The sequence below is a fragment of the Echinops telfairi genome, unplaced genomic scaffold (genome assembly GCF_000313985.2).
Source record: "Echinops telfairi isolate 266 unplaced genomic scaffold, ASM31398v2 ScPeMD7_1;HRSCAF=3_0, whole genome shotgun sequence".
In the NCBI taxonomy this organism is placed as follows: Eukaryota; Metazoa; Chordata; class Mammalia; order Afrosoricida; family Tenrecidae; genus Echinops; species Echinops telfairi.
The window spans coordinates 39,512,829-39,534,272 of NW_022103896.1; the positions used below are offsets into that span (position 1 = coordinate 39,512,829).

A 21,444-nucleotide genomic window follows, 5' to 3' on the forward strand; every position below is an offset into this window, starting at 1 on the left:
GTACATGTCTTTATCTAGAGCTCTATAAATGCCCTTTGCCTCCCAGCTCTTTCCTCTATTTCCCTTGATTCTCCTCCTGTCCCACTATCATGCTTCATAGTCTGCCAACAGGGTTCTCCAAGTTCATAAAAGTCATTATTCCTGTACCACAACACTCTTGGACTAAAAAGCAATCAATCATATTGAGCACCTAACATAAGACAAAGCTCAGTGAGAAAAACAAAATGCAAAAGGCCATTCTCAGTGCCCAATGATGGCAGAGAAATGTTCAAGAGATAAGTAGACTTCAAGCAACATAACAAACTACGATAAAATGAACATTTCCCTTAACTATTGCAAACACATACATGCGGTAGATCTATAACCACTTGTCAATCTGAGGATTAAGAGGGTACGGTGGAGTCTAGCTTATCAATCAGATCATAGCAAATGAGGCCTCTGTGTGGGCACCACCTTGCCCTAAGGATTCTGGGAATTCCAGTATTTCCTCCTTGGAGGTGGGAGACTCACTACACACACCCTGGGAGACATTGCAGCTGACAAGACACATGGAACTACCCTAGTGGCCTGAGCCGGATGAGTCACATGGATACAAACAGACCTCTAAAGCCAGAGAAGCCAGAGAGAGACCCCTGGCAGCGCTGAGATACTTACAATGCCCTGGACTCAAGGACTTTCTACCCACTAGCTTGTGATCATCCTGCATTTGGCTTCATTGCATGTGTTTCGTGAGTCTGAAGAGGACTTTATAGATTGGTATCGGACATATGGGCTAATATCAGACTTATGGACTGGACTGGGTTGGGATGTTTTCTTAATGTACAATTGCTCTTGTATATAAACCTCTTCCTTATACATATATGTGTGTCCATGGATTTGTTTCTCTAGTCTACCCAGACTAACACAATATAAGTTCTAGATAAAGTATGAAATAGCTGTAATATATAAGTGTTGTATATCCCTTCAAGTGCTCTTTCTCTGCTTCGGGTGCTAACCTATAGGGACAGTATCACTGAGTTCCCTGTGTACCAGCTTCTGATCGAATCCAGTCACCATGAGCAGTGACGAGAGAGGGAGAAGTGAGAGGACGGAGAATGAAACCTTTCCCATATACAGACAACCCCAAAACCAACCCACTGCCACGGGCTCATTTCTGACTCAGAGACGCTATGATGGGATTCTCAGACTGTACATTTTTACAGGAGCAGACAGCCCCATCTTTTCCCCACAAGCTACTCCTGGATTTGAAGCACCAACCTTAGAATTGAGAGCCTACAGTCTAATCCATAGGGCTACCAGGACACGCCCTATATAGATAGCACTGTTCCATGATAGAATTGCTAAAAGAAAGTTGCCTTACAATCAAAGAATTACTGATCTAAGGCTTACTCTGGGGAGCACAGGGCTGCTAGAACATTCCAGTAACGCTGTGTTCAAATACACGTTATTGTTGTCAGGCGCACTGAGCCAATTCCTACTCAGAGTGACCCTCAGAGTGACAGAACAAAGCACTGCTCCGTCCTTTGCATCCTCACAATTGTTTGAGCCCATGGTGAATCTATTTTGGTGAAGGTCTTCCTCTTTTTCACTGCCCTTGCACTTCACCAAGCATGATGGCCTTCTACAGGGATTGTCTTCTCAAAGTCTGCCACACAAAGTCTTGTCATCCTTGTCTCTAGGGAGCACTCTTGCTATACTTCTTCCAAGGTTTCTTTTTCTTCTGCCAGCCCATGGCGCTTTCACTAGCCTTCACCAGAACCATCATTCAAATGCAGGGGTTCTTCCACAGTCTTCCTTAGTCAATATCCCACTTTCATATGCACATGAGGCAAACGAAAATACCATGGCTTGGGTCAAGGGTAAATTAGTCCTCAAAGTACCATCTTTGCTTTTCAACACTTACGAGGTCTTAGGCAAACGTATCCAATGCAATGTGTTCTCAACTGCTGTTTCCAGGAGCACTGATTGTGGGTCCACACAAGACAAAATCCTCAACAACTTCAATCTTCTAAGTTTATCATGATGCTACCTATCATCCAGTTATGAGGATTTGGGGTTTGCAAATTTATGTAAATAAACCCAAAGATTTAAAGAAATCAAAACAAAATATACATGTCTACTCTACCTGTTGTAGAAGTCCTCCCTGGACCATTCATTCAGCACCACCTCTAGTGAGAGGTAAAAACTTATTCCCATTTGGCAAGCTAAACTTTTAAATATTCACGTAAATTCATTAAAATAACAAAAATATATTTAAAGTGATATTTCAAAGAACCGCAATAACATTGGTTACAATTTGGGCTGAAAAACACAAGGTCAGCAGTTCAAAGCCACCAGTCACTCTGTGGAAGAAAAATGAGGCTTTCTCTTCTCATAAATACGTACTTACTTTCTCTGGAATCCAAGAGTGCAGTTCAACCTTTCCTCTGGGGTTGCTGTGAGTCAGCATCTACTCAGTTCAATCGGATTGTAAACAAGAGAAGGGGTTCTACTTTGAAAATAGTTACTACCCCTCTTTCCCTCACATTGCATTCTGTGAGTTACTTTAGTTTCTTTGAATGTTAATTTACTAATCTCTTGCAGTAAGATGCCTTCAATGTTGGGTTTAGCCAAAAAGATGAGATTAAATTCATAGCTAGTACAAAACCCTGATCATTTTTATTTTTAACGTTATAACGCTATCAGATATAAGGTTCACATTCTGTATTAGTCTAGGTACTTTGGAGAAACAAATCCACAGCAACTCATATATAAGAAAGAGTTTTATGTAAAGAAAAGGTGCATCACGAAAACATCCCAACCCAATGCTGCCCAAGCCCACAAGTCCAACATTAACCCATTAACCCAACACCAGTCCACAAAGTCCTCCACCTCACAAAACAGAGGCAATGATGCCGACTGCAAGACGAAAGCTGAGTCAGTAAATGAATAAGCATCTCAGCACTAGCAGGGGTCTCCACACGGCTGCTCCAGCACCCAGGGCTGCATCGGGATAGGTCCATGTAGCTTCTCCTTGGGGATGTCTTGTAGGAAATCAATCTTGCAAGCTGAAGCAGGGAACTGCTAAGGCAGCTGCACCCGGTGCAACCATCACAAAACAAGAGACCCAAGAACTAGAAAGGCGAGGCTCACTACCCATTTATCCCTCTGCCTTTCAATTAGCCCCACATGTGATTATCGGCCAGGCTGGCACAATTAACTAACTCACATTCTAATACATTAATTGAATATAAGAAATTAATTTATTAAAATAAAATTTCTTTTTCACAGATTAAGCAAAATGTCTATTTCTTAATCTCTCCCTTTCTTAACTTCATCACTTTGCATAATGAAGACAACCATTATCTAGTCTATCATTATTTATTATAAATCTATTAAAAATAAAATTATTGCCTGCATCTAAATCATTTTTAAAAATCTACTTTAAATGGTACTAAGCAAAATATCCACAGATCCCTAAGAATAAATTAGTAAGCAAAATATCCACAGATCCCTAAGAATAAATTAGTACATCCTTTAGCATAATCCCAGGGCATGTTCATCTTTATCATATATTGCATCATTATCGGTGTATCCTAACATATAAATTGAATACAGCGCAGCTCTAGACTGCATCATTCACATTGTGGTAGTTACATATCAACTAGAAGATATGAAAGTGTAGATGTAGAATCTAGCCTGTCAATCCAGTCAAAGCCTGATGGTACCTCCTCGTGGGCATGCCCATCTCAAAAGGGGGGGCCCTGGAAACTTCCATCTCTCTCTTCCTTCACCATCATGCCAGCAAGTCTGAGACCTGCCAGGGCCATGGAGACACATCTACTGCCATTGGATCCACAAGTCTTTATACCCATAGGCCTGTGATCTTCCTGCATTCTGCGTCATTGCATGTATATGTGTGAGTCTGAAGAGGGACTGATGGAATAGTATCGTACTTATGGACTTGAGTTAGACTGGCTGAGATGTTTTATTGATAAATAATTACTTCTTGATTTAAAGCTATTTCTTACACATATGTGTCACTGAATTTGTTTCTCTTGTCAACCCAGCTTACTACACAAACATTATACTTTGAACAACAATCCCTAGATATGAGACCAATATATATAATCATTCCATGTGAGCCATAACTTTTCTGGTCTTGTATTGTTTCAAAAATCAAGCAATTTATCAACTCAAGCTTTGACAACTTACTTTATCAAAGTATTTACTAAGTATGTTCTCTGTAAGTTATTAATCTTTCTCTAATCCTTGTACTGTCTTTCTACATAGAGCACGTCATTGGTCCTGAGGGGTTTATTTGTCCTAGATTCCCTGTTAAATCTATCCTTTTATATAGATATAATCTATATAAACCCTGTTTATATATAATCTATATATACTGCCCTGGTTTTGTTTCTCTAGAGAACCATGCCTGACACAAATGGATAATGAAATTTTGGTATACAGTACACCCACAATGGAATACTCTGCATGGTTAAAAATCATTCACGAAACCACAAAGCACACCTTATGACACAGATCGCCCTGTGAAACACTGTGCTCAGTGAAGTTAGTTAATCACTAAAGGACAAATATTTTATGAGACCACTGTTATAAAGAAAACAACAACAACAAAACTGAAACAAGACCATGACTTTCACACCAAAGGGAACAGACTTTGCAGGATAAAGAGAGGGTGGTGTGCAAGTACAAGAAGATGAGGCAAGAGGCTAGGAAGTTGACAGCAAGCCATAAGAAGGCAAAGAGGAGTCAGTGGCAGTGGCAAGGTAAGTGAATGCAAGGCAGAGGCTGGGGGTAGGGGAGGGTGGGAGGTGGTGACAAGTAGTTTAAATAGTTGAATACAAAATTGAAGATATGAAATGTAAAAGGCCACATTACTTGAATTTTTTAAAAATGTTTTAGAAGCCCATGGCACACGCAATCAAAAGATCAAAGGGCAGACTGCACTGGAAAAATCTACAGCAAAAAAAACAAAAACAAACTCTTGAAAGTGTCAAAAGCAAAGATGCCTTTTTGAAAACTAAAATACACCTGACCAAAGCCATGGTGTTTTCATCACCTCAAACACACGTGAAAGCTGAACCGTGAACAGGGAAAGTGAAGGACTGCTCGCTTTGAGTAATGGTGCCGACAAAGACTCCTAAATACACCCACAGAATGCCAGAAGACCGATACATCTGTCTTGGAACAGGTATGGCACGCATGCTACTTATGAGAGAGGATTGCAAGACTGTCAAATGCTTTGGCCACGGTTTCAAAATGGACCAGCCCCTAGATGACATCATGCTTGGAAAAGAACTATCAGTGAAAAAAAGAAAAATCCTAAAGGAGATGATTGGCAAAGTGGTTACAATGGGCTCAACACACTGAATGGTTTCTTTTGTTATGCTTATGATTGCTATGAGTTAGACCATTTCAACAACAATTAATGATAGCACTTAACAGCAACAACATCCTTTGTAGGAACATTAGGAAAGCTATGAAAGAAAGAAAAGAAAAAGAGAGAGCTTCTTTGGGAACTGTTGCGTTCAGTTAATCTGGACAGCTTTCTTTACCATCGGACTTCTTCACTGCAGAGCTTTCACCTGTAGGTATATATTCTAAAAGAACATTGCTCTCAGATGGATTATGAACCAGGCAGATCTTATCAGACCAAAGTAGAAGTGCCTATACCTGTACATCTTTATGAAAGCTGACTGCTGCCCTCAGGGTTCCTGTCTTCTTAGGGTAACAAACATTGAAAATCTCTAAGAATCCACTGTCCCTCTCCAAGAAGGGATATTGTCCACCAGTTTCCTATTGTTCTTAGCTGCCTCCAAGTTGATTCTTCCTCATAGTGAAACGATATAGAACAGTATTGAAACACTACCTGGTCTTCGGTCATCCTCACAGTTGTTGCCATGCTGGAGTTCAATGTCACAGCCACTGTGTAATCAATCTCTTTAAGGGCCCCCTCTTTCTCGCTGACCTTCTACTTTACCAAGCAAGATGTCAACTAGTCCAGATGCGAGGATCTTGCTTTGCTTTACATTGAACTGTAATCCATATTGAAGGCTGCAGTCTTTGAAGGGGCCTTTGCTTCTTACACTGTCAAAGTTTTGCTCATTTGAAGAGAAAACAAAACAAAACAACCCCCGCCCACCCCCACCCCCCGCAAAAAAAAAAAAAACAAAAAAAACACCAAAAGAAATCCCCACTACTCAGGTTTTGTGCTTTTTAAAGTCTAAAATAAGCAGTTTAGAAGAGGTGTTTATGCATTGGTGTCAAATAGTTCAATTGGAAAAAATGTAAAAGCCTCGTAGTAGGTGAAATTTACTCTTTTAATGGGGTTTGATGGCATTTAGTGACTCTTAAAACCCAAATATTAATTATTCTTTATTTGACATTCCACCAGCTTGAATTTGCCAATTGTTTTGTTTCCAGAGGAAATGATGACTCTCTCTAGGCAATAAAACTACCACAAAACCTTAGTGTGTGGAGAGTTCAACCTCTAGTAGGCGCTGAGATCATGGAGGAGGATGATCTGGGTTCACTCAATGACTGGCTCACTAATGTCATTTAGTTGTTTTGCATTTATTTATTCAAGAGGCCTTATCATGAATTAGGGTAGTCCTGCAAAATGAAGAACGCCGTGTGTGTGTGTGTGTGTGTGTGTGTGTGTGTGTGTATTTATGTAGGTGAACATTCTGCTTAAAACTACGAGGGTAAAGTGGAGCTAATATCAAGGAGTACAAGAGAGAAGAGAGTGTTTTGAAACTGATTGTTGTAGCAACTGAACAGTACTACTTGACGTGATTGAACTATGGAATGATATCTGTATTCGCTCCCAATAAAATGGTTTTGAAAAATATATATGAGCATAAAATCTAATTCAATTTTACATCTAAACCCAAACTATATTTTTACAATTTGAAAAAAAATATATAGGTAGTTCAAGACATACAACCACTGAAATGAATGAAAGATGGAACTCTGAAACTTGACCCAGAATTTGTCACTATTTCAAAAACAACAAAACAACCAACAACCCCTAACCATCAGCAATCTGCCTCTGGTATATAACACAGATCTTCAGTCTACCTGCAGCTGTCACACACACAGTAAATGTATATAGCTCACTACTATGACTTTTAATGTACACATGTCCAAGTATTTACATATAGAAATACATATTCTTGTACCATAAATTATTACCTTTTATGTTGTATTTAGGATATTATACCTTCTGAAATTATGTGCCTAGGAAGGTTAAATTACTTTTTATTTTAATTTCAGGATAATGGGAGGAATAAAATACTGTTATATGAAAGGACCACACACTGGCATTGCTGAGTGAAGGATCAATATTATAATAAAGTCGGGAGTGGGGGGCGTTATGGTGAGTGGGTAAGGAGAGGTTATTGGTCTGACAAGGCTTGGAAGGTAACAATCACACACTGATTCAAGAGCAGCACAGGGATTAAAAAGGAAGGACCTTGCCACCCCTAGTCCCTCCCCTCCTAGCCTCTACATTTCCATACTTTTGAAGAAGCATACTTCACCTTGTCTCAGCTTTTCTCATTTCATAGGCCCCAATTAATCCTGAACTAGCCCCATCACCTGAAAATGATAAAGATACTTAGACCTAAAAGAACCATAACACATAACCACCCACTGCCACCACAGTTCCTCAAGAGCTTTCTGAACCTGTCAACTTCCACAGTGGTGAGATCATCTTCCTTCTCACTCATGAGGTAGTACTCCTTGTATAACATGCAACCCTTCATTTGGGAACCCAGTGGTTCGGAAGCGCTCACCTCAGTAGTAGTGCCCATCTCGGCAGACGGGCTGCACGTGCTGGTGTCTGGTGGAGCTGTGCCCACGCTGCTTCTAACTGGAGAGCTTGGGGCAGCCCCTATGATGGCCTCAGGGTAGGCTGAAGATGGGCTTAGATTCCCTCTCTTCTGAATCTTATTCCAGACTTTATTCATGTTATCAGCTAACTCATATAATAGCTGGACCTGAGAAGAAAGAAAAAGAGGGGAAATCAAGTCTTTCAATTGCTAATCAATATAAAATATGAGAAAATGAAAACCAGTCCAGGAAACAAGAATCTACCATGCAACATGGACACTATGAGTCTCAGGAGAAATGTAGAAAAAATAATGTACTTAGCATGCTTTAAATCTTAAGACACTTTAGCAAAACTGAAGTTTGAAAAAGACATAATGACCTTACTCACACTTGAAATTTGCAAAATACTCATCTTGTGATCTTTCCTAAGTACCCTAGTATTTGGCTAAGATAAACATAGATTATGGGACAGATTTCTTTTCATGTATGAATAACAGAATCAACACAAAGAAACACCTCTTAAAAACAGGACAAGACTAAAAATTAAGATTCAAATACATGCGGATTAATACAATTGCTTAATAAAATAAAATACAATTACCATTATTATTTATGAATGATTTCCATATCTACAATATTGCGAATTTTCTGATGAATAAACTTGAGGCTGGACTTTTTATACAGCAAAGTAAATTGAAAATGAATGGCATCATACAGAATAAAGAAAAGGAAAATGTTACACATAAGACTTTTCTATAGATAAAAAATATAAACTGCCCAACCTACTGTCCCCCTGGGTTATGTCATTCCAATATTCGGGTGGAGGGTCCACAAAACTATTCTGTTTAACTTGTAGATTGTTTGACTAAGTTCTAAGATATTTACATAAGACTTCATAAATAAGCATTAATCATGGAACTTGTATGACAACACATTGCCATCCACTGTATAAAACAAGCCCAGGGGGAAAAATGCAAACGAAATTTATAAGCAAATCCACAGCTGGACACCATATTCTACTTGCCACTATTAAAAAAAGAAAGAAAGAAATTCTCATATTTATAAGATGTTACAGCCCCAGGAAACATCCAGATGACGAAGCTGGCTTCTTATGTGGGCAGAACAGATGCATAAAAACACTGTTGTCAATCCTTATTTGATAGAAAGCAGCACTTGGGTTCACAGTTCTCTACCCCACCTCACCCCACCCCACTCCCCCACTCCCATGTCATTTGTGTGGTGAAGTCTTGATCCCTGGCTCATTTTGCTAAAAAACAATCTAATGTGTAGAGGTTGTGAAAAAGTGTCTTAGAAAAACTGCAGTTCAAATTATTTTGTGCATTGTGATGATGAGGTAATTTTTCTCACAAAAGAACTAATTCTGTGCTGCAAACTAAATAGATAAAAGCTTATTTTGCTGTTTATTAAACAAGTAGACAAATAAAACAGTGAAAGTAAAAAAAAAAGAAAAACACAGGTTCTAAACTGGTCATATAGCATACAATTTACTTCAAAGTACTACTACTTTTATTGTCACTACTTCTGATGTCCTTAAACTGTTAGCATTAAATAATTGTTTGAATATGACCCAGGTGTTATAGACTGAAAGTATCAACCAAGCTCTGACAAAGTTTAAACATGTTTTTACTTTTCGACATCTATGGCCATGAGAAGAGAGACTTAATGGGTCTGGAGAGAGTGAGCAAAGCCTCAGTGGGCTGTATCCCTGGAAGAGAAAAAGGGACTTGGGTGGGAAAAAAAGGTCATTCTAAACTCTAAGAACACCACAGGCAAGAGCCCAGATCAAGAAGTGATCAGAGTTAATAAGGGGTTAAATACCTCTCTGTTACCACCCCCACCCCACCCCCACGGCGCAGGCAATTTCCCCAGCAGGCGGAGTGTGATCAGCTGGTGCTGATCTGTGGCATCTAGTCAGTGAGCCAGTAGTTCCCATGGCACTGTTGTGGTTAGGTGCAGACCTTTAAGCTCCAGCTCATAGCAACCTATGTACACTGCCCTGGCCCGTGCCCACTGGTAGGGCACTGTGTCAGCCCATCTTATCCAGGGCTTTCCTCTTTTTCCCTTGGCCCTTTACTTTACCAACTATGATGTCCTTCTCCAGGGACTGGTCTCTTATGAGAACATGTCCAAAGTACATGAGGTGAAGTCTCGCCATCCTTTCCTCTAAGGAGCATTCTGGGTGTACTCCTTCCAAGACAAGTCTGCTGGTTCCTTTGGCAGTCCGTGGTACTTTTAATGTTTGTTGCCAACACCACTGTTCAAATACACCCATTTTTCTTTGGTCTTCCTTCCTAAAAGATACCCGGTCTCAACAACCCTATATATACGGTCACTATGAGTTGGAGAAGACCAACATCCTCATGACCAGACTCAGAGGTCACGTCATGGTAAATGGTGACAATGCGGACGTTGTCGAGGGTGTCATCGTGCTGGGAGCCACAATCAGGGCTCAGGGAAGCAGCCATCAAGAGACCAAAGGACCCACTGCATCAGGTAAATCTGCTGCACAAGACCTCTTTAAGGGGTTGAAGGGCAAGGGGGCAGGGGTAATTTGAAGACTAAGGCACACCTGACCCAAGCCATGGTATTTTCGATTGATTCATACACATGGGAAAGTTGGGCACGGAATAGGGAAGACCGAAAAAGAGAGGAGTTTGAATTTTGATGCTTGTGAAGCATATTGAAAAGTATCATGGATTGCCAAAAGGACAAACAAATCTGTCTTGGAAGAAGTACAGATAGATAGAATACTCCTTGGAGGCAAAAATGGAGAGACTCTGTCTCATGTACTTTGGACATGTTGCCAGGAGAGACCAGCCCCTGCAGAAGGACATCATGCTCGGTAAGTAGAGGGGGGCAAAAGAAAATGCCTTCTAGAGATGGATTGGCACCATGGCTGCCACACGGGGCTCCAAGATGAGAACAGTTCTGCGGCGGGTGCAGGACCAGAGAGGGTTTTGTTTTGTTGTGCAGAGGGTAGCTGTAATTGTAATCAACTTGGGGCAGTGGTTTGGGATTTTGGCATCCTTTCCTGAGGAGCACTGGAGGCACAATGGTTAAAAACTCAGTGGGTTTGAGAAGAACAAAGCCCACATGGAAGAAACACACCAGCCTGTGTGATCATGAGATGGGATCAGGTATCAGGTATCAACAGAACAAAAAAATCATATCCATGTGAATCAGAGGGAGAGCACAGTAGAGACCCAATGCCCATCTGCAGACAATTGGACATTCCCTCACAAAAGGATCACAAGGAAGAGACCACTAGCCAGTCAGGGTGCAGTATAGCACCAAGGAAACATTCAACTTGCCTCTAGTTCTTTAATGTTCACCCCCTCCCACCACATTATCATGACCCCAAATCATGATACAAATCTGGCTAGACCTTACAAATCTGGCTAGACCAGAGCATGTACACTGGTACAGATAAGAACTTGCAACACAGGGTATCCAGGACAGATAAAACTCTCAGGACCAATAATGAGAGTAGCTATACCAGGAGGGTAGGGGGAAGGTGGGAGAAGAGAGGGAAACTGATCACAATGATCTATATATAACCCCCTCCCAGGGGGATGAACAACAGAAAAGTAGGTGAAGAGAGACAGCGGTCGGTATAAGACATGAAAAAAATAATATTTTGTAAATTATCAAGGGTTCATGAGGGAGGGAGGGAGGGAGGGAGGGAAATGAGCTGATTTCAAGGGCTCAAGAAGAATGAAACTTTTTGAAAATGATGATGACAACAAATGTAAATGTGCTTGACACAATGGATGGATATATGGATTGTGATAAAAGCTGTAAGAGCCCCCAGTAAAATGATTTAAAAAGAATTCAACAGTTCTTAACCTGAAAGGTTAGTGGTTTGAACCCCACCAGTAGCTTCAGAAGAACAAGATCTGGCAAGCTACTCCATATAGATGAACTCAAAACCAAACTCACTCTCATTCAGTTGATTAGACTTGTAGTAAGCCTATAAGAACAGCACTACCCCTATGTGGTTTTGAGTCTGTCTATCTTTACAGGGGTAAAAAACCTCATCTGTCTCCCATAGAGCAGCTAATGGTTTCAAACAGCTGGCCTTGGGGTTAGCAGCCCAAGGATCACCCACTAGCCACCAGGGCTCTGAGTAAAGCCTAAGGAATTCAATGGGGCAGTTCAACCCTGCCCTCCTGAGCCACTAGGAATAAAGAGCACATAGCGACCCAATTAAAAAGGTAGAGGGGGCTTGTCTTACAAGGTAATAGAATAATAGCAATCACAAAAGTAGAAGAGAAACCATGAACATGCAATGTCAATGGAAATAAGGAGGAAAGAAATTTCACCAAGAAACTAGTGGCCAGCATTGGGCAGCTGAGAGCTCTCTAAGAGAATACAGATTTAGGAAGGCTATTTTCATGCAGGTTGTTACTAATCCTTAAAACTCAGCTTTAAAAAAACAACTCCAAAACAATTATTTGCCACTATATTTAACCAGTCTAGTTTTATATAAAGGATGAAATTGAAAATGGCTATTTTTAAAATACTTTTTTTAAGTATTTACCATATTCTGAGGACCTTGTCAAGTACTTTTTTTGTTTAAGTACCTTCTACACATATCTTTTAAATTTCACTGCAACTCTGGAGCTCATAGCTAATGACAAGGTTGGGGATTAGAGTCCACCCAAGGAGCAAGTGTGGTGGTGATGAACTTGGACAAAGGGAAAACCTCATTCTGATCTAGAAAGGACGGCCATCAGCGGGGATCAAGGACCCGGCACTGACTTGCTTGTTGTTGTTTACTTCGTAGAATAAGTAAAATTGTATTACTTTATAAGTAAATTTTTATTACTGTAAAATAAGTAGAATTTTTAGTGTTCAAAAGACTTGTGTCTCAAAGTCACCAGAGGAAACTGGGGGCAACTTGATAAATTAGTGAAGAAGGCAAGAGTTTCTGAAAAAACTCTTAAGAATTAAAGTCCTCAAATTTTCAACCAGGTTAAAGACGCATCTAAAGCAGTGGTTCTCAACCTTCCAAATGCCGCGACCATTTAATACAGTTCCTCATGTTGTGGTGACCCCCCCCATCATAAAATTATTTTCGTTGCTACTTCATAACTGTCATTTTGCTACGGTTATGAATCGGGCAACCCCTGTGAAAGGGTCATTCAAGCCCCAAAGGGGAAGTGACCCACAGGTTGAGAACAGCTGATCTAAAGGCTTTGGATGGTATCAAAGTTCTAAGGCTAGTAAAGCAATTTAAGCTAATGACAGTGGTTTGAGTTTGATAATGAGCTCTAGTGGCACCATAGGTTAGGCAAAGAACTGCTACCCCATGGTCAGTAAGTCAAGGCAACCAGCCTCCCACTGAAAAAGAGACGACAGCCTGGAAGCCCTTGACGGGGTTGCTCGGGGTTCGGAATGGGCGGCATGGCAGTGGGTTTGCTGGGATATGCTCCTGTATATTTGTGTATTTTAGGTACTCAGATGCTCTTTTTTATTTGGCAGGAAACTCAGAAAATAATAAAGAGAAAGATATGTTTGAATACAAATGATTGTTGCTCATGACAAAAGACATCATTATACCTTTAAAGGCAAATGACTGCATTCCAGATCCACGGTATGAATTTCTACAACCTAAGAAACATTCTTACAAAGTGTTATGAAAGACAAAGATGACTGAATTTTTAAAATTGCGTCCGTAATATGAATTGTCAATTCACTGACCAACGCACACTTAAAAAAATGCTCAACGATATGGTATCATTTCCTTCAACATGAAGAAACTCCTGTAGCATTTCTTGTGGTTCAATTCTATTTATGACTGGTTGTTTATATTTTCTTTTACCTAAAAATGTCTCCAGTAAGTCTTCATTCTTCAAAGTTCTTTTTGCTTCATCTAGAACTGTGAATTGTCAGGCTCTTTCTAATTCCAGCAGATTAAAGGCGCTGGTCTTCTGGCCTCTGTAGTATCTCATGAGAAAGAAACTGGTCATCAAAGCTTTGTTTCCTGTGTGTAGTCATCACTTTTTGTTTTGCTTGGTTTGGATTTTCTTGGTATTTTTCCCAATTTACTCTTTATCTGGTGTGGCTAACAGTTGAACTATGAGGGGTGTTGGTGTGTCCTTCTTTGTGTGTGTGTCTCATTCATCTTTGTTTCCATGGTATCTGGTTCTGTGTTGGATTTGATAAATATTTGCTAAATTCATTTAGGAAAAAAATCAAGTCATCTTTTGGAATTTTGACATAACCCAGGAGGCTGGATGTATAGGCTAAAGCAACCACTCACAAGAAAGAGGCTCACTTGATATCTCATATGCTATCATTAAAATTCAGATTAATCTGGCAAAAGGGATGGCTATTCCAGAGCATTAACCTCTCACTGAATCTTTGAATGATTGTTGATTCTCTGTGCATGCCATGGTTTGATATCCCTTCAGGAATGCCTTAAATTTCTAGCAGGGATATTCATACCCATTTGTGAAGGTTTCATATTTTATATATTTCATATACATCAGAGCTAGTCTAAACCATAAGTTCCTGAACTTACTTGGCCTGCAGCTCCTTTTTCATAAGAAAAATAAATTACTCGGTGCTCCCCCTTTGCCCCTTGGCAATTAAAATCCTTTCTATGATAGCCCATAATCCAGGATAAAGTGCAGCTTTCTGCTTCTGCAGCCCCAGCCCTGGATGGTTCCAGCACTCCCCAGTAGCTGTATCACTTACTATAGGAAAACACATATCTAAATACACAAAATAGCACTCATTGATTTCAGAGTGTAAAAAGTCTTTTCACACATATCTCACTTAAATTTCCAAACAACTTATCAGTAAAATTTGGTTACAGTCAATGATTAACTATTAGACACAATGTGACTGACTGCCTGCAGTTCATTCAGCCCTGGTGTAATTAAAAAAATAAAAGTTCTATTCTATTTATGGAAGCCAGGTAACAGAGAAAAGGCCAAAAGGAAGGGAGAAGATATAGGAAGGAAATACCAGGGGAAACAAGCTCTACGTACGCCAAGACTCGGCTTAGAAGGGGCTTACGTGTCATAACAACAATAAAAACTACAACTGGCTCTAGTGTTGAGCATTATTATTACATCAATTAAACATCAAAAATTCACTGCTAACTCATAGCAACATTATAAGACAGCGCAGAACTGCCCCTGTACGTTTCCTGTAACTCTTTCCAGCAGTAGAAAGCATCATCTCTCTCCCAAGGAGTGTCTGGTGGCTTCTAAATGCTGACTTTGCAGTGAGCAGCCAATGTGCACCCACTATATCACCAGGGATGTCCCCCCCATTGCATCTAATCATATACCATAACAAATGACACTACCATTTATTGTCCAAGCAAAAGAAAACGTTTTGTGAATTAATGCCATTCGAGTTTGAAATCACAAAAGCAACAAATATTGCACTTTTTAAGTGGAGATGGCTCTAGATAACCCTGTGGCGTGGCGTAGAACTACCCTCCGTTTGCCTCCACAGATAATCTCAGAAATACCTACAATATGAGGGGTACCCCCCAAAAAAAACACCACCACCCTTATATATTTCATTTTTTCCCCAAAAAGCTGTGATTCCATTCTTGGAAACAATTTTCAAACTTATCTGTTCGGATGGCTGACAGCACCTCTTCTATGTCATCAAATCACTGTCCTTTCATGTTCCTCTTCATTCAGAGAAGCAAAAAGAAGTTGCATGGAGCGAGGTCAGGTAAGTAAGGCATGTGGGCAAGAGAGACATGCTGTTTTATGCCCAAAACTAGCGCACTGAGATGGCTGCCTGAGCAGGAGCATTGTCGTGGTGGCAAAACCACTCCCCCACCTGCCACAAATCAAGCCTTTTTTGTTGCACACTGCTATAAATCTTTTCAGAACCTCTAAATAGAAAGCTTAATTAACAGTTTGACCTGGTGGAACGAAATCCAAATGCACTACAAGTCGACATTTTTGTCCGGTCCAGACTTCTGGAACGAGGCTTGTCATCAATCAACATTTCCCCTTTTTTTGGAACAAGAAAACCACTCGTACACTTGAGTTTTTCCCATAGAGCAATCCTTGTAAGCTGTGTTCAACATCACAACAGTTTCTGTGGCATTTTGCCCAAACAGGAAACACAATTTCACAGCCACACGCTGTTCTCTTAAATTGGCCATCACAAAAACAAGGTTCACGTGAAACTGCTTTTATGAAAAAATTCACTATGCCCAGAGAGAACCTTCCCAGGCAACACCACTGGGTGCACTAACTCAGAGCAAGTTGCTCGATGTTTGCCTAGCAGGAAAAATGTGTACTATGAAAGCTCTTCCCAGGGTAGCTTTTTTCCATTTTGGGGGGAGGAGTGAAGGGGAGGGTACCCCTCATATAAGGATTCTGGTAGAAAGCTCTAATTAGTAGGGAGACTGCCTGTAATATAGAGCTTTAAATGAGAAATGAGCTACTACTAAATATTAACTATTAATAATATGAACATTTCTATCATTCCTAAAAGTGGATTCATATACCTTAGTAATCTAGCATTCCTACTCCAATGGCTTATCTCCAATACATCCCTGGTGTCACCAATGAGCAGTTTTCCTGCTGTAAAATTTCATATTAGAACTCTTTTTGTCTAACCTTTTCACTCAGCATGATTGTGATATTTTACTTAGGATGTTGTTTACCCATAGATAAAATCCATGAATCCATCCATTTCAGCCTTTTTATGATTAAATAGTATTGCTGAATAATGTTAATATTATTACTCCTGATACTATATATTATATGGATATACCATAATACAATTTAAAAATGGCTTCTAGCCACTAACACTGGTAAACATTGACAATCTATGAGAAAATATAAAAAGTCTACCTGAAATAAAAGAAATAGGTTATCCAAATAGGTTATTAATTACATACAAGTAATAAGTTATGGAAACACAGGTGATGTGAATCCATATTAAGATATAAACCTGCAGATTGCAAGAGGTTAGACTTTCAACAATAAAGTGCTTCTTCAATGTTTAAAAACTACATCTGTAACTGATTTCATTTCATCAGTCAATATGCATTTATTCTGCTACCATTACATTTTTGGAAGAGTTTCAGTTACAAAACTTGAGAGAGCTTCAAAAATCTCCTTAATCGACACCCCCACCCCACCCTGACCTTAATGGCCCAGTTCAAAGACGCAGGACACTGAGAGGAGAACCTCTCAACAACATGGAAAACAACGGTTCTTCAATCACATTATTTTAAGTTTTCTTTCAAAAACCAAATGTACCAACCTGGGGGTTCGAGCATTTTATCTCCAGAGGCTCTAGGTCAACATGAAGACAGACAACAAATGAATGTCTTGGGTCAGGTCCTGAAGCCAGTAGTTTTTGAGAGGTGACAGCCAGAGTAGAGGTACAGCCCATGGGTCCCACCAGGCAAAGTGTCACTTGTTTTCCGAGAAGGGTATATATGCTGAATTGATGTACATTGATGGTCCAAGGAAAAGCATCGCCTGAAGTTGGATAGGGGGGAGGAGCAGGGAAATAACACAAAACTGTAAATTGTCTATATTTTATATTTATGACATAAAACATTTAGCACTGCATCATAAAATAAAATTAAAGTATTCCGAAGACCAAGAAACAACCTTAAGGTACTACTTAAGTCTAGCTTTAAAAAATGCTTACAATTGTATTTTGTCATAACACACTATATAGGAATATATTACATATGTTCTAAAAGATACACAAATAAAAATTACAGAAATTCGAAAAAATATATTAAGTACAAACTTCTTCCCTCACTCTACAGAGTTGTTGTATGAAACTTAAGGCCTATTGTGCATTGGAAGGCACAGAAATTGAGGTAAATTAAGAAAATGTAGCAATGAACATAAATCTGGTCCTGGAATGAAAGAGAAAAAGTATAGACTATCTACTTTGGTCTATTGGATGACCTGCATCAGAATCATCAGGGGCAATTATTTAAATGACACATTCCTGAGTTATGCTATAGATCACGTCATCAGAACTCCTGGGGTCAAAACCAGAATGAGCTTCACTATGTTTTCTGAATAATCCTCACGTGTAAAAGTTTTGAAAACACAAAACAAAATACATGTGATTAAGATAATTTACTCAGATACCAGAAGAGTAGGGGGACGTGGGGGAGAGGAAGGGAGAAAGGGGGAACCAGTCACGATGACCGACACATAACCATACACGTTTTTACAGGAGGAAGAACAGCAAAAAACATGGGGGAAGAGAGACAGCGGTCGGTGTGAGAGATGAAAAGAATAACAATGTACAATCTATTGGGGGGTTATGGTGGAGTGGGGGAAGAGCTGATACCAAGGGCTCAATAGAAAGTAAATGTCTAGAAAACAATGAGGGCAACATATGTACAAACATGCCTGGTTCAACTGATGTATGAATTGTGGTAAGAATTGTGTGAACCCCCAATAAAATGATTTTAAAAAACAAATAAAAATTAATTCACTCAAACTCACTGCCATCGAGTTGATTCTGCCTCACAGCAACCCTAATGGACAGGGCAGAAGTGCCCCGTGTGCTTCTGAGGCTTTAACTGTTTATGGGGGTTGACAGTGTCCTCCTCCCCCTGTGGATTCACAGGTGGGTTTAACTGCTGACCGTATGGCCAGCAGCTCGAGGGCATCGCCCGCCAACAGTCTCTGATCAAGTTCTGTGAGAACAAGTCATAGAGTCACCTTGGTTTCGGTTGGCGCCACAGATAAAAGACCCAGTACAGGTGGCGTAGTGGGTTACACACTGTGTTAACTCTGCGTTCCATGTTCCACCCCGACACGGGCTTCATGGAAGACAGGCAGTAAAGCTGCACAGCCCCAGAGATCTCACAGAGCAGGTCCATTTTGCCCCGTAGGGTCGCTTTGAGTCAGAATTGACTCAGGGGCAGTCAGTTAGAGTTCCTCAGTTAGTTTCCAGCCATAGCTAGTCTTGTTACTCCCACATCAAATATTCATCAAGACACGTGGTTAAACTGTGGTACCCTCATACAATGGAGGACTACAACTATAAAGAACAATCAGTTCAAAAACATCTTGTAACGTGGTTGACTGTGGAGAACATTATGCTGGGTGAGATAAATCATCAAAGGACAAGTATCAGAATGGTCCTACCATAAAATGTGAGAAATAGACATACATCCCATAATCAATGAATGGCTTATGGCTCTTCTAGGTAGTTTTTGTTAATCCCACCAAATGACTTTTCCATGATGAGTCCGGTTAAGTGGGGGAAGACAATAAGAAGCATGTATGATTCAGCTGTGAGTGGCTGTTAACTGGGTTAATTGTGATTGCCATCTTGCTGAGTATAAAAAGAGACAACAGCAGCAAGAAGGGAGAATCTCCTCACAAAGAAAGAGACAAACTTGGAGTAGAGCAAGTCCTTTGGAACGGAGGGTCCGCTTCAATCAAGGAGACAGCACGCATGCCTTAGGCAGAGAAGTAGCAACAGCTTCCTCAGGAGCCAGAGAGTGAGACAGCGCAGTGGACTTCGTAGCAAGTAAAGCTGGGAACATCTGGACAGGGGGCTGGCCTGGAGTGTGGGGTGCCTTCAGGCACTGCTTGTAGGGCTAGAAGCTTTTGTTGTTGTTGTTGTTGTTGTTGTTGTTCTGACCCACAGAGCTAGAAGTTGGTGCCTTTGGGATGAGAATTAGGGCCAAGTGATGTGCCCTTTGGGAGAAAGAAAAGATTTTATACTCCCAGAAAGAGTCTCAGAAACTCACAAGGATAGTTCTACACTGTCCTATAGGTTCGCTATGAGCCAGCATCAACTCCTAGGCAGTAAGATTGGTTTGGGGGTTTGGAAGTGTCCTTTGGGCATTTATTGGGAGTCCTGAAAGAAAAAGCTTTGCAAATGGCTGAAGCTGAGCTAAGAACCATAGTCCACATGGCCAAGAAAGCAAAAACCGGAGAAGGACCTGCCTGGGAGCAGGACTGAGAAGAGGCAGTTCTACCTGAATAATTGTATCCGAGCACTTGGAATGGCTCCTGTCCTTGATAAACACCATAATTGTGTTGTCTATGAGCTCTGTGTGGTCGCTGCACTGAATTAGAACTCCCTGACATCCAGTCAATGTTGAGTCATAGTGACCCCTGTGGGTTTCTCTGACAGTAAGTGTATACGGGAATAGAAAGCAGTCTTTCTTCTGAGGAGCTGCGGGTGGTTTTGAACTGCTGGCCAGACAGATCACAGTCCACGACACTACCAGAGCTCCTGCACTGAATTATGAAACCCATTTTTAAAAAGTAGAGAAAGCTGAGGGAAGGTCAGTTGGTGTCAGAACTGGTAGGAAGCCTGGAGGTTGAGGCATATCTGGTCTCAGCCTTTTAGACATCATCCCTGGCCAATGCTGAAGTAGAGTATAATTATCCTCTCCTGTGATGCTGGAGGAAGTCAGATGTCACCCATTCTTTTCTACACTCATTGCAAGCCAAAAGATAGGGAGGGTCATGTTAAGTTTGAACATTTTCAGTGTATTAACCAAAACCAGTTAATGAAAGTACAAAATTAAAATGCTGAAATTCAGATATGAATAACAGACAAAAAGGTCAAGTGGCATAGCCGTCTGCAGCAACTTGCCTGACAACAGGGTTAAGTACGTGATAATATGTAGTTAGCACTGTGGTACTGGGTCTGGCTTAAGACTGAAAACATTTTGCCCACAGAAAGAATGGCAAAGTCTAAATCATCTGTAACAAATTCCAAAATTATTTTTAAACCTACACAAAGTTTCACGGTATTTATAAAATAAAGTCTGTCAAATTTGACTCAAAATATTTTGGTATGACTTCAGGATGCATATTTTAAAACTGTTACTGAAATATAAGTATACAATGTTTTAAAAACTCTGCTTCGTCCCAGAAATGCTAAGTAGTGATCATGTTGAATGAAAGTGCTGCATTTAATTTTGACAAACTACAACGAAAATTCCCAAATAACTTTGGGACTATCGCAGATATACAAGTGCATGTTTCTGCTGCTTCTTTAGCATCAGACAATAAACTGAAATTAGATATAGCACATTCTAAGCCTTTTTGAAAAAGATATCTTATGGTTCTATTTTATGTCCCTTTACTTAGCATGAAGATTGTCTGTTTTGAAATGCAGACTCTTCCTAATAAAAGTTAAGATCCAGGAACAAAAATTCGCAGAATCACTAACTATGAAGAAAAACATCATTAAGTGTACAAGAAATCCTAACTGTGTAAGTTGTCCTTTAATATTAAAATAAATTAAAAGTACTTTTTAAAACAACAATGATAAAATAATATTCCCAGACCTGCCTCCAATATGCTCCAAGATTCACGACAAGGCAAGAGCTAAAACTGCTCTAAAAACTCCACCAACCCTTCTAGCAATCTGGGCTGTTCTGAATCCGGACTGACATATATGCACACTTATATTCAGTGCAGCATTGTTTCACAAGACCAAGAAGATGGAAACAACCTAACTATCCATCAGAATAGGAAAGGATTTAAAAACTCTGGTGTACGATAACAATGATCTACATAAAACCTCCTCCCAGGGGGACGGACAACAGAAAAGTGGGTAAAGGGAGACATAAGTCAGTGTAAGACA

The 21,444-nt window shown here is 40.2% G+C and overlaps 1 protein-coding gene across 1 annotated transcript in view; it reads right to left on the bottom strand.

Annotated features, from left to right (window-relative positions):
• VPS13B (vacuolar protein sorting 13 homolog B) overlaps positions 1 to 21,444 on the bottom strand; it is an 809,204-nt gene that overhangs the window by 399,342 nt on the left and 388,418 nt on the right. Inside the window, exons 22-23 of the mRNA XM_004697697.2 lie at positions 17,113 to 17,333; positions 7,800 to 8,003 (exon numbers count right to left, since the gene is read on the bottom strand). Coding sequence (XP_004697754.1) covers positions 7,800 to 8,003; positions 17,113 to 17,333 — 425 coding nt within the window. The remainder of the gene's footprint in view (positions 1 to 7,799; positions 8,004 to 17,112; positions 17,334 to 21,444) is intronic.